The sequence below is a fragment of the Enoplosus armatus genome, chromosome 4 (assembly GCF_043641665.1).
Source record: "Enoplosus armatus isolate fEnoArm2 chromosome 4, fEnoArm2.hap1, whole genome shotgun sequence".
Lineage (NCBI taxonomy): Eukaryota > Metazoa > Chordata > Actinopteri > Centrarchiformes > Enoplosidae > Enoplosus > Enoplosus armatus.
The window spans coordinates 15,596,787-15,615,277 of NC_092183.1; the positions used below are offsets into that span (position 1 = coordinate 15,596,787).

General features: G+C 38.8%; 3 protein-coding genes across 3 annotated transcripts; all 3 read left to right on the forward strand.

The window, feature by feature from the left end:
• Window positions 1-134: 134 nt before the first annotated feature.
• LOC139284765 (arrestin domain-containing protein 3-like) lies at window positions 135-2,416 on the forward strand. The gene is made up of 6 exons (XM_070905139.1): window positions 135-411; window positions 500-569; window positions 894-1,041; window positions 1,630-1,732; window positions 1,849-2,111; window positions 2,318-2,416. The coding sequence occupies exons 1-6, from the start codon at window positions 135-137 to the stop codon at window positions 2,414-2,416; spliced, it is 960 nt and encodes a 319-aa protein (XP_070761240.1).
• Window positions 2,417-5,567: 3,151 nt separating this feature from the next.
• Window positions 5,568-8,503, forward strand: LOC139284697 (arrestin domain-containing protein 3-like). Its single transcript, XM_070905049.1, has 6 exons — window positions 5,568-5,823; window positions 6,323-6,383; window positions 6,669-6,819; window positions 6,993-7,089; window positions 7,894-8,150; window positions 8,246-8,503. Exons 1-6 carry the CDS (start codon window positions 5,568-5,570, stop codon window positions 8,501-8,503), a joined length of 1,080 nt encoding a protein of 359 aa, XP_070761150.1.
• A 3,192-nt stretch (window positions 8,504-11,695) lies between these two features.
• LOC139284002 (arrestin domain-containing protein 3-like) lies at window positions 11,696-17,005 on the forward strand. The gene is made up of 7 exons (XM_070904143.1): window positions 11,696-12,034; window positions 12,697-12,741; window positions 13,278-13,338; window positions 13,632-13,782; window positions 13,958-14,054; window positions 14,135-14,391; window positions 15,352-17,005. Exons 1-7 carry the CDS (start codon window positions 11,773-11,775, stop codon window positions 15,610-15,612), a joined length of 1,134 nt encoding a protein of 377 aa, XP_070760244.1. The 5' UTR covers window positions 11,696-11,772; the 3' UTR covers window positions 15,613-17,005.
• Window positions 17,006-18,491: the final 1,486 nt, after the last annotated feature.

Here is an 18,491-nt window from a genome sequence, read left to right on the forward strand (position 1 = left end):
TGCGCAGTCTTATGAAAGCGTTGTTTAGTTGATACTAACTGTTTGGGACTTGATGCCTCCTGCAAGGAAACTTTTCTAGAACTGGAACTTTTTATTTTCAGAAGGTTTTTCTAACTTTAACTCGGGTCTCAACCATGTTCCAGCAGACGGTGAAGAATTTCAACATCACTTTCAACGTTTTAAATGAGGGGCATACCTTCTCCAGTGGCGACCAAATGACAGGACACATCTCCTTCGACCTCACTAAGGCGACGAAGATCACTTCCATAACGATGGCACTGTCTGGAAGGGCAAATGTCCATTGGTCCACCGGTGGAGGGGGGCGAAGGAAGAGAAGGAGACGTCGAAGACACTACTCGGCAAAACTGGACTTCTTCAACTTCAAAAGCGTCATCTTGCAAGACAACAGTGGTAAATGAGGCCGAAGGCATGCATTGCAACATTGCAAACAGTCAGTTGTTGTTCAGCAGAGTCGCTCAGTTTTGTCTTTCCCTTGCAGCTATTGGTGGGACAGAAAAACTCCAGCCTGGCACGCATGTGTATCCGTTTACATGTCAACTCCCACACGGGTGTGTATTTTCCTCATCGGGTGGGATTTTGTCACTTTGTATTTCTTGTTTCTGTCACAGAGACTCCCGGGGGTCGCATGGATAGATAAAGATATATTGAAGCGCACGCATTATCATAAACGTCTTCATTTAGAAGCAGTGATAACTAAACCCACATCCCACATCAATGTTGTTTTCTACCACGTGATCTGTAGATGCTTGAATTGCTTTCTTAATCTTGATTTTTTGCAAATGGTTATGTATCCAGGTTGCATCAGCATCTTATTATTTCTTATTATTTTTTTACTTTATGTACTTTTAAAAATGTATTTTGCGTCAATGCAGAAACTTCCCATCCTCCTTCCGTGGGGTTCATGGACAAATAGTGTACGCCTTGACAGTGGGCATCACCAGACCCTGGCATTTGTCCAAGGACTTTGTGACAGAGTTGAACTTTGTAAACCGCATTGATACCAACCAGCCAGAGCTGCAGGTAAGTGATTCATGACCATGAACCATTAACCTGTCAGGGGCCCCCCAGGGCCCTTATTAACCCCCATGTTCTTCCCACTCTCTATGTGGTTTGTACAGTTTCTCTATACTGAGTACTACTTGGCCCCAGGTTTGCTGTGTGGTAATTGGATCGAGTAAGCATGAAACTGAAACAATAAAGTTCTGAAAACTAGATTTTTGGCGTGTGGATGGACACTTGTCCCACAATGCAATGCACAAAGGAAAGGAAAGTGGTACTTGCATCCATTTTGCTTTTATGTGTCAGGTTTACTTCTCAGTGGTATTCTAAAGGTGCAGTTTGATTGACGTCCATTGGTAGTATAGTGGGTAAAGTATGTTCATTTCTTTTATATTATAAATATTGTATATACTGTATACAGTTAGTAGGTAGTATGGATTTGGAACAAAGCCACAGTAAGCCTGGAGCTCCTGGAGATTTTGAGCCCTGGGGCGGTTACCTGCATTGCCCAGGCAAGACTTTGTGCTTTAATAGCTATTTGATGAGATAAGAAATAAACTGTTTAAATTTAAACTACTGCACCACTGTCACTGTGTTGTTTTTCTGCAGGCTCCTCTCTCAGGCTCCAACAACATGACGCTGTGCTACCTGTGGTGTGCCTCGGGTCCCATCACAATGACAGCCAGTATAGAGAAGAAAGCCTTCATCCCTGGTGCTGTATCCATCCATCCACCCACCCACCTGTATAGTGAAATAATCATTACAGTGAAGCTTGAAAAAGTTGAAAAATATAACCACATCCAATCACAGTGTCTGCTCTTCCTCCAGGTGAAACTGTGAAAATATTCTGCGACTTTAGTAATTCTTCATCTCGAACAGCCACACCAAAGGTGAGACTGCAACAGAAACAGGTTTACTACACCCTCAAGGCCCAGAAGAGTATATTTTTCAAAAACCTTGCATCAGCAGCTGGACAGTACCTCAGCGCTCACACCTCTGACGTGCGCACTGAGATCGTGCTCTCCATTCCCACGTCTGCATCGCTCTCCATCTCTAACTGCAGCATCATGGACATTGAGTACTTTATTGAGGTGGGTACCAACGGCAGATCGATGGTCAGACTGAAGATGCAGGAAGACACCATTCATTCACTTGTTCAAGAAAGCTGTAACTTTAAATACATCTAAACCTGATAGTTACTATGTCTGTTTTGATTTTCCGTGAATCAGAATTTTTTTAATACAGCCTCTTGATGAATTTCAAGTCTGTGTATCTTGTTTTCTTGTGCCTGCTACAGGTGAGCCTCAGTGTAACAGCTTCCCCTGACCTCAGTGTGCTGTTCCCCATCATCCTGTGTGACACCCCCGTAAACTCTCAGCCCCCACCTTATTTGTGAGTACCTATGTGAACATCTTGAATCGTTTCAAATGTATGTAATATTACATGATGGTGGTATGCTTTTTTGTTTGGGAGCATACTGTCAGTGTCACTTGTTACTGGGAGAGCCCTCTCTCAGGGTTTTTTTTTTTTATCAGGCTCACCTGGATAACCATTACCACTGAGTATTAAATGTTTACAGCTCAACGCACAAGTTGAAATAACACTTTTGAATGTTAAGTTACATTTTTAAAGATGTCTCTTCTCTCTTGCTAATTTTTAGCTGCTGATTCTAGTCTTCCCACAGTCATATTCCATCTCTGTTTATTTTATTGTTTACTATTTGATGTTTTGCATGTCTCCGTGTGTTTTAATATTTACCACTACAGGCTTTATCCTGTCTTGCCTTGCTTCATTTTATTATTGTACCCTCAACAGTGTAAATTAATTTCATGTTTACTGTTAAAGTTGTGGAAAATAACAGTAACTGTAATGTGACTGAAAATTGTCTTTCTGCTTAAACATAGTTCCCCCATGTTTACACTTGGTTTTGCCATCTTTTTAATACTAATTTCACAGAATGTGATTATCTTTTCCATGACAACTGTGTGTTCACAAGACCAAAATGAAATTTTTGTTAGTGTTGCTTATCAATCTTTGTTTTGAAGATGTGCTAAAACAACAGATTGCATTTGTGTCAGCATGTCAAATGTAATGGCAAAAACGTAAACATGTCATGTCAGGTTTATAACTGTATATACACCATAGTGCTTTGTTTGTACAGCAAGTGACTCTTCAGTATATTAAATATAAGCCAAAGTCGTAAAGCTTGCTTTGTGGAAACTGCCTTATAGCATCATACTACTGTCAGACAAGCTGTTATTCACTTTTCAGAGTGTGTGTGTTTTATCCATGCACTATTCACTATGTATTATTGTATGTGTCTGTAGAAAATCTATTCCTTTTCAGTGTAGAGTTGAGTAGATTGAAGCATGGGGGAAAAGATGAGTTGCAGCTTGAATGTCATTACACCATACCAAAGATTTTATTATCGACCTGCAAGACATGTCTTCAAGGGATCGTCTCAGATAGTCCTAAGAAATATGATATTGCATTGACCTATTGTATATGTAATTTGTAATATGTTATTAGTAGTATGTTTTGTATGTTTTTATTTTTTCATCTCAACTTCCATTGTGTATTTTAACATATTAGCTGTTGTCATATACACACTGTTTTACATAGTACTCTTGTTCTTGTGAGTAGACTGTGTAGAGAAGTGTTTTAATCTGACAGAATTAGAAGTTTGGGAACAGTAAGAGTAAATGTGCTCTAAATGATGATGATGATGATGATGACGAAGACCTACTGTGCAAACGGCTGAATGCTTGACTGAACTGATTCAATACCATGCCCCAAATTGCTTTTTTGCTCCCTTCAGCAGAGAAAACCTCACAAGTACCGTGTAAACTAAATTCACTCTTTTTAGCCTAATTACGTATCATTGCAAACACCATCAGCTTAATTTCCTGGAGGAAAGCCATCTATTCAGCTGGCACTCCCTCTAAAGGAGCCAGTATGTTAATATTTACTAACTTCAGATGTGGATGGATGTTTTTTATGGTTTTAAATAGCTGAGAGCATCTTTGCACATCTAACCCTTCTATAGACTTTTGTTTAAAGTTTCATTATTTGATTCAAATGTTGGTTTCACGTCATCTGAGGTGAAAAACCCATTTTTAACATGTTTGATATGAAACTAGTTTACAGTATTAGAATTTAGTGTATATATATTAGTATTATACTTACTATAGCCATAGTTAGTGAGCATACTGACTAGCTTTAGCTGTCTCAACCTCAGTGCCTCTTTGTTTCGGACTGTCTCTCTCACCTCTGGGCTATTTGTCCTGTCACCAGCTGAACTGGGTGTCAGTCATTTTAGGCTACATCTGAAGTGAATGTGCGTAGACCCTTCTCTGTCTCACAGTCATATTTGTTCCATGTATTGTAGCCTAAACAGTGGGTCCATCAGAGTTGAAGGTGGTCAACTATCTATTTGCTGTCGTCTGGTTTATGTCAGTCTGAAATCCCATTATTGAAAGTGAACGTGTCCCAACTCTCCAGCAAAGACTCCGCTTCCTCTTTTGTTGCCTTCTCTGTGATGTTACATCCCTCCTGTCTTGGGTGTGTTATATGATGGTGTCATAATGCAAAGAGACTTTGTTTAAATTGAATTATTATTATTATTTTTGCATGAAGATGTTTTTTGTCCAAGTATTACCAGACTATTATAACATTTATTTTGCCCTTCTTACAACCGTGTCATGGTTACAAATATGGTGCAGTCCATCTGGTTACCTACAGGGGGCAGCAGCGCACAGGGTTACAGTGTGTGGAGCTACCGTAGTTTGGAGGCTTTGCTCAGCATGCTTCTCTCTGTGCCTTCAATAAATACTACTGACAATAAATGGCAATAAAATGTGTTTGTTGTAATTATTTAGTTATTTTCTGTAACTGTGAAGCACTTAGTAATCCTGGTTTTGAAAGGTGAAATATAAATAAAGCTTAACTTACTCTCTCTAAGAACTGCATGTCAGAATAACATTTAAAGATTATTAGGGATGCTTACACACATTTCTGTAAAAAAAATATTTTTGCTAACATTATGGTGCTTTCAATTATCTTTATTCTCACACCTTTAGACACATATATAGTAGAGTATATTCCATATACTCATTATTTCCAGCAACATGCTGAGCTCACATGTTCCCTGCTTGTATTTGACAGGTGTTAGACACATCCACATAAGGACAGCCAGCGGCAGCATGTAGTAGCATATGCTGCCAGCACTTACACACAGAGTGAGCTCATTCATTAAATGGTGTTTAACCACAGCATAGATTTATGCAAGAAATAATACTATACTACTAATGATAGTTATACCCACAATAACATTTTATATTCTTAGATCCACTAATTCATTTCGCATACCAGGCCGGTTGTAACCAGGAAGCAAGATTTATAAGTATTGTGGTTTAATGATTACCAAAACCAAAGTGTCTATCGGTATGGAGAGACACACCTTACAACATATAAAATCTCTGTCCCCACTATCTCACCTGGCACTTGCCTTGTATTTGCAGCTTTGCTTAGCAGTCACACAGTATATCATGTCAAGTAATGTTAAGAGCTTTTCAGTGGGATATAATCCCATAAACAAAAACAATAGTTTCACCAGTGGTGATTATCTTACAGGACAAACAACATTAGAACTGGCAAATGACTGCAACATAAATTCACTCTGTGTAAAGCTGAAGGGAAAAGCAGAAGTCAGATGGACTGAAAATCATGGAAAAACAGTCGTAACGTACTATAACAAAGAGAAGTTCTTCAGTATCAAGCAATTTATCATCCAGGAGGGCCAGGGTAAGTGAGCTATGTCTTTCAATTGAGAACCTTCTGTAATCTGATTTATTTTATATTGTATTAACATGGCACTCTTTACAGAATTTACGTATGCTATGAAATGTTTTTTCACTTGTTTTAAATATCACATCTAAAAGCTTTTTGTCCTGCATTGAGTTTGCACATACAACATTACACACAGCGTCCTTTTGTGGTTATTTTCACTGGTGAGATTTGAGGATATACAAGAGGTTAAATAAATCCCATGATATAGTGCAAGGTTTAGAAAAATCAAGACCCTCACTGACTTAACATTCAAGTTTGACGAGATGTCTGTGTGACCCATTCACACTGATAGCAAAGGTTATAATATGAAGTATTATCCCACTTTTGCCTTCGTGATTTTACACTTTTACCATTCAAAGTGGGCAATTTCTAGTCAAGCTAGAAATGTATTAATTAACAAACCTTGCTATAATCAGTGATGGACACCACATTAAGTAACTTTTTTGCTTTTCAGGTAATAATATTGTTGGCCAGGGCTGTCATGTCTACCCATTCACCTTTCAGATCCCTGCACAGTGAGTTTTCTCTAACAAACCTGCCTAATCAACAATTACTATAATTTTACCAATGTCATTAAACATGAACACATTTCAGTTTGTTCTTTATTATTTATTACAAACAAGCATCGGTCATAATATAACCCATCTTTAATTTCCACTTGACATGAGTAGCTATATAATGTTGCTCCTCTTGATGCTTTGTGAGTATCAACCCTGGACAATCTGAATATAATGCTACTGAAACAGTATTACTGCCACTCATCCTGTCTGTTTTGTACATTGTGTGGTCACGTCTTGCAGAGACCTGCCATCCTCCTTCAAAGGCTCATGGGGAAAGATTGTGTACACACTGGAGGCAAATCTGAGCAGGTCGATGAGAGTGGACAGCAAAGCTAAGGCGAAGTTCACCCTCATCCACAAAGGAAACCTAAACAGTGATCCGTTTCTGATGGTATCCACCTTACAACACACACACACACACACAAACACACACACACACACACACACACACACACACACACAAATGCATGTCCAATGTGTGTACTGTTTGACTTTGACACTACTGCAGTAATGAGCAGTTACACTATCTCCTGTGTATCTCTTCATTTGTCATTTTCCTGTCAGACTCCACAGCACAGTACCACTGATAAGAAAATGAAGCTCTTTACATCGGGAACAGTAGGCATGGATGTAAACATTGTGCGAACCGGCTTCCACCAAGGTAATTCTAGATCATGTGTGATCTAAAATTGTTGAATTATATATTCCCTCCACAGATTACCTTAACAGTGAGTCGCAGTAAAAAAAAAAAATAAACTCCTCGCAGTGGGACCATGTGTAGCTCAAAGTCCCTTTGCTCATGGGACTTGTTTTATGGTCTAAAGATAAGACAACAACAAATGAGACATGTAACTATAGTAATGGCAAAGAGATAACCCAAATATGTTCTGTAGGTTGGAGGGATTGCTCCTTCACACCAAGCAATGTCCAAAATGTAATTTGAAAATAATTGGCAGGCTTTAAATGTATTCATCCAGTCATTACACTCACGGGTTTTGCTGCCACAGCTTTACTTGCTCTGGTATGACCAGTAGTAGCAGTCAATATGCAGACTTTGTAACCCTTCTCTACTTGTGCTACTGTTAGGCTATGTTTTAGCATTTGTCATTACTCCGCATTGCTACTTGTAGTCGAAGAGGCTGCTGTTCAGCGAAAGACACATACAGTAACAGAATAAGAGACGTGAGTTGTATACTGTAACAAAATGAGAGACAATTCAAGTACATTGCATTCTGACACAGCATGTACCTTCATGTTGTTAAGTCAAATAAGTGGTTTTAATTTATCATATATGTACTAATGCAGGGGTAAACAGCTGACTTTATTTTGTAATATTGTTATGCACAACTTAAAGATTTGCATATATTGTTTGCAGTACAATTTCCTCCCGGGGATCAATAAAGTATTTCTGATTCTGATTCTGATTCTGATGAGATGATTGCTGTCTATCACCTCTGTTTTGTAGGGGAAGGCATAAAGGTTGTGGCTTCCATTCAGAACAAATCATCTCGTGATATTAAGCCCAAGTACTGTTTGTATAAGAAGTGCAGTTACTTTGCAAAGGGGAAGAGGAGAGTCGAAACCAAAGACATCCTAAAAGAGGTGGGTGACGCCATCCCATCCTCTGCAGGCCAGACTGTCACCAGGACCATCACCGTCCCTCCCACCACCTGTGTGTCCATCTCAAGCTGCAACATCATCAAAGTAGAGTACAGACTCAGGGTGTGTATCTCTCCTCCCAAAACACTTGTGTAGGTCTTTATGTCAACAGGGCTGCATTATCGTTATGATAAGTACTGACTATTTCTCCACCACAGGTCTATCTGGATGTCAAGTATGCTTCAGACCCCGAGATCAAATTCCCCATAGTCATCCTACCCGCTTTACAGGGGCCTGATGGGGAGCATCTGCCTGCTTATCCTTCTTATGGATTTGAAGCATTTGCAAACTCAGACATGCCAGGAGGGACCGGCTTCCTACAAAACCCAACAGCCTCGGGCCCTTCTGCTCCACCTCTACCCTATGGGACATATGGGATGTACCCCTCCTTGACTGATTTCCATGGAAAATCCTAGAAGCTCAAATACAGATTTGGAGGGCATAGCGCTCTTTTTTAATTCACAGTATAACATATGACTCTAAGGAGGAACTACCATGATAAAGTACACATTTTTGCTTAATCCTTGTCATCCAGGCAAATGGCAAGAATGATGGCATTGCAAAGAGTTTAAGGATAATCATATGAATCTAATGGGTCGGAATGAAGGAAGTTGAATGTTTTAGGGGCTAAAAAGTAGAAAACTATACCTTAAAAATACTCTATGAGTCACAACAGGGATGATAAACTGGGTCTCTACTGACTGTAACAAGCATTTCAGCAGTAAGTGAAGTATTACAGTTACCTGATTTACCTTACAGTGTTACAGTAATGTTTGTAGGACTGGATCTCATGTAGTTTTTAAATAGAAATCAGTACTGGAGAATGTCCAGTCCTAACGTTTACTCCCTGTGGTAACCCTCCCTATCATTGATCGCTCCTGTATCACTGGGATGATTTCATTGCTAGTAAATGACTTTCGTCATTTGGTCTCATGGTGTTGTGTTTAATGATGTATACTGAAATGTTGTAAATTATGTCATAAAGTAATCATTAAATAAACAATAAATACAAATAAGCATAATCTATAGCTCCATAATAAAATCTCTTATTCCAGAGACCACATAGAGAAAATGTAGTTTTCATTCTTTCCAAGTACATTTACTTTATCAATCTGACAAAAGAAGACTTACATGACCAATGTGTACTTTGAAAACTGTGGTAAGAGATGGCTTACTAAATGTGGGATCTAATGTCTTGGCCACTGACTATATGTAAATGAATACCATGGAAGAAGAAAGAGGCTCTGACAAACAGGAGCTTAAAGATGAGAAGGGAGTGAATTTAAATGAAAAGGACGTACTAAAAGAGCAAAAGAGCTACAAAGCATACTTTTTAATCCCACAATTATACTACTTTTCCCCCCTCATACAATATGTCACTGTAGAAATGAATTTATAGTAAAAATCATAGATGGAATAATAACAGATGCACATTGTGTTGAGGAGCTAAGGCACCCCTGTGGATCCACACAACTAATCACATTCATGAATACTGTACTGTGATGGACTGAGCTGGCAGACATGTGGAGTCACAGGTAAATTTTCAAAAGAAGGGCTTCATTTACCCAAAAATAGAAGAAATTACAAAATATACAACAAAGGTCTGGGTCCATAAAAGTGGTCAACTAAACATAACTTAACTCAGGCTCAGGCTATGCTAACTTAACATAAACGGAATACAACTGAATAAAACTAAGACCAAACTGAATGTAGGAGTAACACAAAGACAAACATACTAAACTATGGACAACAGAAGATTAGCCCTTCTGCTAGAAAAGCGTTAGCCTTTTAGCCTTTCTGGCAGAAAGGCTAAAAGGCAAACTTGTCCCATAAGTGTATTTATCTACCATGCTTCTGGGTGTGCAACTTTTGCTCCAGCCAGACAAGATGTCCCTCCAGCAGCAGCACTGGTAACTCAAGAAAAATAAATTAGAACAACTCAAGTTAAACTAAAGGCTAAACTAAACTAAAGTGTGACTGTACAGAAGACTAAATGTGCACGCTGCAAATAGAAACTTATGTACTGCCAACAATGCTGAAAGTATGACGTATGAAACAAAACCAATGTGTCATAGTTTTTCTGTTAGTTGAAGTCTGTGCAATGTGAATGTTATGTACATAAGGTCAAAAGGTCAAACTAAATTAATAAATGAACTAAGTGTAAACTATAAAGAAAACAAACGTGTTTTGTTTTCTAATCAGCTGTGTAGCAGCAGGTGCGGCACACAGTAACCACATAGGTAATGTGTATAATGTTTGTTGCAGTATGAATCACCCAAACCAAGAGATAAACCTTCAGGCACATGTTGCCAAACTCTTTTGTTATCAGTGAGCCTGAACATTTGACTTGCCTGTTCTTTCCACTGGAAAATAAAAGCTGAATGAATTCCATGCTGGTTGTGATCATAGTTCATAGGAAAGCAAGCTATTAAATGTTTCACTGACCTTAAACAGTGGGCAGGATAGTGTGTCCTTTTTTTTTCCCTCAATGAATTTCAAAAGGGATGTTTCACCTGTAAACTGATTGCATGTCAACAGACATTTAAGTTGACAAATGACAAATAAATTAACCTTGATCATACTTGTGTAGACAGTTGATGGAATTAAAGAAAGCAGTGAGTGGCTTATCATATCGTACTTATAGTATCAGTATCCTCTTAGGTATAAAAAAATCTTTAACCTAATTTAACAATCTTCTGAAAATGTTTGTTTTAAACCTCTATACTCCGTCTGATCCATGTTTCAGTTTTATTGGTAATACAGTTAATAGGTAAGCCTAGTATAGTTACTCTTACCATAGTTATACACGACTGATGTCTTACTGGTTATTCATAATCACAACATATATAATGCATGGTAAAAGTTTCAATAAACCTTCATAATGTATTACGATATCTTATAACAGTCATCAGCAATAACAGCCTCATAATACTTTACAAGGTCAAGTATCCCAGTGGCTCAGAATTCACTGAAAGATTATTAGGGGTTGGGAACATCATGGTTGTTGCCAGTTTATACCTGTAGGCTACCTATTCATCAGAAATGGATTGACTCTCTTAAAGGCTTTATACAGTATTTTAAATTGAGAGGTTTGCAATTAGTAGAGATTTTAAAAATGGGCCGATATAAAGTTAATGCAATAAGTCTTTAAAAAGTCCTCTCCGTTGTTGTGGCAGAAAAGGCAGGAGGACTTTCCAACAGTAATACCTACTATCAAACTTTAATATACCGAAGGGTCCAGAGGTTGGGGAGTTCACAGGCTGGCCCAGTAATAGAGACCCTATAGATCATCTTGTTTGACCTTACGGGGATAACGTTTTGTCTTTTAGGAGACTATTCATCCAGCGTCCAGTGTCAAATAAACTGATATGATAAATGAATAATTCAATAATGAGTGGATGAATAAATGTAAATGGAGGGGCCGTTATATACATATACACGTCGTTGCTGATTGTGTAACACCTCTGACACACCCACCAAACGAGACTAAACGTACCTCAAAGCACATTGCACACAGTTTCACACCGTGTCCAGAAAACATGTAGTCCAATCTCAAGTTCCTCCTCGGGACCAGGACACACCCACCGCGGAAGTTAGAGATGGTTTTGTTTTTCTCAAAGTGGAAAAACAAGCCCGCGCGGTGGTCTATGTGTCAGCTTGACGTGGCTTCTGTAAACCACTCATCATGTCGTCCACCGTAAAGAGCCTCAAAGTCATCTATAACCCTGTTAATGAGAAAAACACTTTTACCAACGGCGACTGCGTTTCGGGTGTGGTCACGCTGGAAGTGGCCAAAGACTGCCAAATAGACTCCCTGTTAGTTCAGTTCAAGGGGAAAGCCGAGGTGTTGTGGACCGAGAGGTACGGACAAACTACTGTCGTGTACCACTCCAAGGACAAGTACTTCAGCATCAAACATTACTTCATTCGAGACAAAAATGTCAAAGGTAAGTGGGTACGTTAAATATCAAAGTGATGAATTTAACGGGCTGGCTGCTTTGCAGGAATTTCACAATGAAAGCTCTCCGAGATGAACAGAATGACCTGGTGATACTGAAGTATGGAGATGCAGACACAGAAGTAATGGATGGTGATGTGTATGCAAACTTACGTACTAAACAAATCCATTTTTAGTGCATTGAACGGTGCTCCATTGTAGTATATTACATAAGACAGACCTCCACACACTTATACATCAAAAACCATAATAACATAAATAAAGATTTTAATTAGCTTCATTTGGACAACAAAAAATATGAAGATAATACTGTGATCATATTGTCAAAATGCAACTGCATCAAATGTCAAGTTTATCATTAATCAATTTGTCAATGACAGAAAAGTTAAGGACTATTTTAATTGAATAGTTGTTGAAGTTTGTTTATGTGAAAGAGCCAGAAAATCCTCCGGTTCCTTCTCACTTGTGAGGTCTTTTTGCTGTTGTTTGTCTAATGTGATTGTAAACTGAACTTCTTTGGGGGGTTTTTGATGTCATCTTGGGCTTACCGATATTGTGATGGGCATTTGTCACAATTTTTTCACCAAATGTTTAATAGCTCAAGTAACAAATGTTAATTGTTGTTTATTGAGTGTGCTGATTTTCCCTCAGGAGGTGACAACCAAACACTACTGACAAACCAGGGTGGAGATACATGTAAGTCTTTCACAGTCCTGTCTCAGCCAGTGGTGAGCCTTAGTTGTGTTTTTATTATGTAGTTTCAAAAATAGGCTTCTTTATGGGTTAAATTCAGTCAAGAATAGCTTGATACGGGTTTCTAATGCAACAACTGTAGTTTTTTTCAGCTTTTGATTGCTCATCTACTTGATCAGCTTATCATGTTAACAGTTTCAGTGAGCTGCGTCTCTCAGTGAGTCACTCTGTTGTCCAATCACAAACCATAAACAGCCCCCAAAGCCATTAACAAAGTGCATTAGTGCATACATTTACTCTCTGCTGTCTACCAAGAAGCTCGTGGGAAAGTTATTAGAAGCTTGACAGGGAAGTTTGTGTTGCTTCCAGCTCCTGTCTTTACTCTCTCATTACATGTAACTTATTGCTGCGGGTGTGGGCAGCGTGGTACTGTAGAACAGCTCCCCCCATGTCCAAAGGGATAGTTCAAGGTTGTAAAATAAACAGATGTTTGAACATATTTTTTTCCAATAGCCTTACAATTTCTTGTTGCTTTTCAGACAGCAGTGTTGTTGCCCCAGGATGCCATGTTTACCCATTCACCTTTCTGATCCCTTTCCAGTAAGTAGTCATTCTTTTTTTTTTAACAGTTCCATAATGAGTTGAACATCTCCAGATGTTTTTCTAAACAATGAAAATATGGTACGTGCATATTATCTTCTGAAAAACACATTATTAGATCAACCTCAGGTTTTGCAACTAGTTTTTTTGATGAAATATATTTAAGTTAAAGGTTTTATTCATTTACAGACCTGCTGTATATTCTGTATATTCATTTGATTGCTTGCTTTCTTATATGTGCAATGCATAAAAAAAGTCTCACGTTCCTCTGGCCTTCTGCTCATGTACTTTAGGGATTTGCCCTCCTCCTTCACTGGTTCCGTTGGTAAAGTTGTGTACTCCCTGAAAGCCAGGCTGAGCAGATCAATGAGGATTGACAAGAAAGATTCAACTAAGATCAACTTTGTGACAAAGGCAGACCTGAGCAGTGACCCTGGGCTGATGGTATGTGCTGAGATCACATTACAGCTTCATTCCTGTCATTCCAACAAAAACAATCTGCATGGGTGATGAATGACTGGACGTGGACATTTTAGACCCTAGAATAAAAACTAATTGGGTTTTTTTTTCTCTGTTGTTGTTTGAGTGTATTGCATTAATCCATCTGGTCTTCTTTCAGGCACCACAACACGAGTCGAAGGATAAGAAAATGAAAATCTTCACCTCAGGAACAGTAGCCATGGATGTGAATCTTGAAAAAACTGGTTTCTTCCTAGGTGAGAGCCCCCCAAGGTGATATTGACACTTATTAGTCTCATACCAAGGGTTGTTTTGACATTTCTGGTGTGTTTTGCAGGAGAGGGATTAAAGGTTCTGTCCTGCATTCAGAACAACTCGTCTCGTGAGATCAAGCCCAAGTACTGTGTGTACAGAAAGCACAGCTTCTTTGCAAATGGTAAGCGAAGAGTCAGTACTAAAGACCTCTTAAAAGAAGTGGGAGAGCCCATCCCTCCTTCTGCTAAAGAGAACGTCACAAGAGTCATCACCATCCCCCATGATGCAGAGCCCTCCATCCTCAACTGCAGTATCATCAAAGCGGAGTACAGACTCAGGGTAAGCATCTTAAAGGGTAATTCTGGTATTTAAAACCTGGGGTCTAAATGACTAATAGTTACCAAACGTTTTGGAATTGGTCCAGTTGATCACCTCAGCCAGCAGCAGCGAAACGGGCTGCAATGGCTGCAACGTAATCCTTGCAGGCAACTGAAAAGTACGTCCAATAAAAGTGCTTGTTTTTGCCACTACTATTTTGTTCAAGAGTAAGGTCCTTTTTATTTAACCAGAAACAGGAGAAGTCTCGCAAGAGGCGAATTGTTGCAGGAAGAAGATGGTGGAAAGAGTTCTTCTTAGTCTTTAACAAAAAGGTCTATCTCCGTAGGAATCCTTTCCATAATGTTGTTAGACACTTAGAATAACAATCTGAGCCTGTCAAAAAACACTTTCAGTAGACGTACTTTTTACAGGTTTAAAAATACTAGAATTACCCTTTAATGACCAGAAGACTGGAAACGGAGATGTATGTGCATGTTCATATGTGACAGAAACATCATGTGTCAAGTCAAATACATTTTTTCTTTACGGCCCTTAATCACAAATGTGGCTTCATTATAGAAAGCAAAGTGCTTTATTATCTGTGCAGTATACAACACCTTCTACACTCAGTTCAGAAAAGGATAGGTTATCTAATTCATCACATCAATAAAAACTATACTTAAGTTAAGTATTAAGTTAAATTAAGTTGAATTGGTTAGGTTTATTATTTAGTATTAATTAACTCTCTGCCTCCTGAACACAGGCTTAGCAGCACAGTACTTTTAAAGTAGGCTGCACTTTGCAGAACCAAGAGGCTTTCTGAACTGACTGCTCTCTGGTTGTTCATGGTGTTTGCCAAAGTCGGTTATGCACACAGGATGTTAATAATTGTGACTGTATGTGACACTGTACAACAATTCTGCTGATTATAAAAAATGAGAAATAAAATCAACAATATAACATCAACGCTGTTTTCCACAGGTCTATCTCGATGTCAAATATGCTTCAGACCCAGAGATCAAATTTCCCATCGTCATCCTGCCGGCTTCTCAGGTTGCTGCCGTGGCACCACCACCTGCTGCTGCTGGCTTTGGATTCGAACCATTTGGGAACACAAACCCACCAGCATGGGGCATCATACCACCACAACCACCAGCAGCACCCCAACCTTTGGACCCCCCACCTCCCTACGGAGCATATGGAATGTACCCTCCTTTGACTGATTCTGGCAATAAATATTAGTGACGGGGCTGTGAAGATAAGGAAATTAAATAAAGAGATAGAAAAATAAATTACAGTCACAGCTTTTATCAAATTGTCAGTATATCACATTCATTAATGTTGCATTTTGTTACAAAGTCCAATAACTACTAAGTGTGGTTACACTGCGCACATATTGTAGACTGCAGTGAAACAGGCTACCTATCACAATACAGTGGCTTTCTTTTTTTCTTTATTTTTATAGATTTGTATGGTTTGTATAAAATTGCTGATGTTATGTAATTCAAAAAGACTAATCTTCATCATCTTTTAGCAGAGGGCATTTCCACTATCCCGTGCTATGGTCTGTAGCTCTTTTGTCCTACAGACAGGGGAGTGTTATGTATTGGACAATAGTGATAAAATGTGTCCATTTCCAAATGAACTTGTAAAACAAATAGCGGCGAAGAAGAGATCCTTGCAGCATTTCAGACACCTCTGGCTTCATCCCTGCTAAGCTACAGGATTTTGCCCTGTCTGTGATTCTGTGAGGCTCACAGTAACTCATTGAGAGAGAAGGTCGCACTTAAATATCAGAGTGTCTCATGAGAGAAGAAGACTCAATAGCTGTTACTGTAATTTAACCTTCTACGTTGTGAAGATTGTTGGAAAACAGGCAGATATCAGTAATAAGCTCTAACAGCTGTCCTGTTTCAGATAGTACTGGGATATTTTCTGTATGTTGTTGACTGGAATTATACATTTCTGCCCTCTGCATTAAAAGGGCCTTCCTCCACTGTGACACATGAAGGTTTAAAAATCCATCAGATTTGTTTTGTTTTTCTTTTTTTCTTTTATTTTTTACAAAAACTGCAGCTGTGTAATAATGGAAAAACTCAATTGTCGACCTTCCCTTGAGTATGCTATTTTTTGTCTGCTTAATTTCTATATCTCTGAGTGAAATAAATTAACCAAAGATATAAAATCAATTCTGTAACATAAATACATGTTTTGTAGATGTGTGGAAACACTGGTTCAGTGTTTGTGATGTGGTTGAAAGTAGCCATTATTGTCATTTCTCTGTTTTCACTGAACTGTGATCTGTGTTTGAAGTGTCTGATATTTCAGTACTGGCTCCTGTTTCGTCTTCTGACTGTGTGAATACACAGAGAAAAAGAAGTGTGTCTCTGGTAAGCAATGCAGGTTAAACCGGTTTATTGCAGTTCCTCATGAAGAGATGCTGAAAAAAATGGTTGTTCAACAAGTAGAAGACTCATATTTTTCATTCACTGATTCACTGGTTACCACCAGTTCACTAATGTGGTTGTTAAGCAATGCATGAATGTAACAAAAAGTGTCTACTTTGCTTGTTACCAATGATTTAAAAACATGAACAGGGCACAAACCCTAGAAAATAAATCCCTTAAACCCCTCTCTGAGTGATAAACTTTCTTTAAACATGAAATTCTTTGGAAATAAACAACGTTGTTACACTAAAACTATATAATAGTATTCAATTCAATTCAATTTTATTTATATAGCGCCAAATCACAACAAAAGTCATCTCATGACACTTTACAAATAGAGCATGTCTAGACCGATTCTTTATAATGTTATTACAGAGACCCAACAGTTCCCACCATGAGCAAGCACTTTGGCGACAGTGGCGAGGAAAAACCTCCTTTTAAGAGGCAGAAACCTCGAGCAGAACCAGACTCTAGGTGGGCGATCATCTGCTTTGACCGGTTGGGTTTGAGAGAGAGAGAGAGGGAGGGAGAAAGAGAGAGGGGGAGAGACAGATAGACAGAAAGAGACAGAGAGAGATAGATGTAGAGACAGACAGACAGACAGGCAAACAAGCAGACAGGCAGAGATGTATGGCAGCACTAGCAGTAGAAATAGCAGCTATAATTATAATGATAATGGAAATATGACTGATAATAGTAGTTACATCTGTAATAATAGCTGAGATTAATAATAGCAATAACAGCTTTAATAGTAACAGAACTACGACTAAACATAATAACTGTAGTGATGAAAGTCAAGCAGGCCCATGGCGCAGCACCCAGGTGTACCAGGACCACGATCCACAGGAACCTGAGAGACGACAAAGCACAAAGAAGCTCCGGGGAAGATATAAAGTTAGTAACATGCATTGGAGGGAGATGAATGTGTAAAGATGGAGAGGGAGAGGAGGAAAGCTCAGTGCATCATGGGAAGTCCCCCAGCAGTCTAGGCCTATAGCAGCATAACTAGGGCTGGTCCAGGCAGGCCTGAGCCAGCCCTAACTATACTCTTAAAAGTAGAGAGTACACATCACCTGTGTATATAGAGCTTTGGTTCACATGACTGTATCCTTTAATTCAAATATTTTTTATTAATGAATTTATTAGGCCAGATTTGACTTGCAGAATACTATCTGGTTTTGAAGTTGGAAATCACTGTAATTTTATCATCAAAACTAATTACAGTTCAATGCCTGGGCTTATGTGCATTTGAAGGGTCCATCCAAAAACAGATTTCCCCACTTAGCATCAATGCTATCTAACCATGCAGATATGGCACACAGCCACAGCCATGAATTTTCCATGAACCACTGTTTTAGTATTTTCATTTCCCTACTGTGAATATTTCAGGTCATTCACCTGTAACTTCCTTTGGACTAAAATCCCATTATGTCAACAGCACATGCAGTATGTAAATCACATGGAAATTTGTTTGATGTGATTGGAAAATATGTCAGGTGACTCATTGATAAAGCATTAGCATGTGACAGTCGTCAACGCAGGTTAAAAATACAGGCATTACTCCCCGCCCACTGAGGTCAATCAATCAAGTTTATTTGTCACATGTAATCATTTACAATCACCAAGAATTGTTTTGACTGTGACCATCCAGTTGCAATTTGAGCTATTGTATTT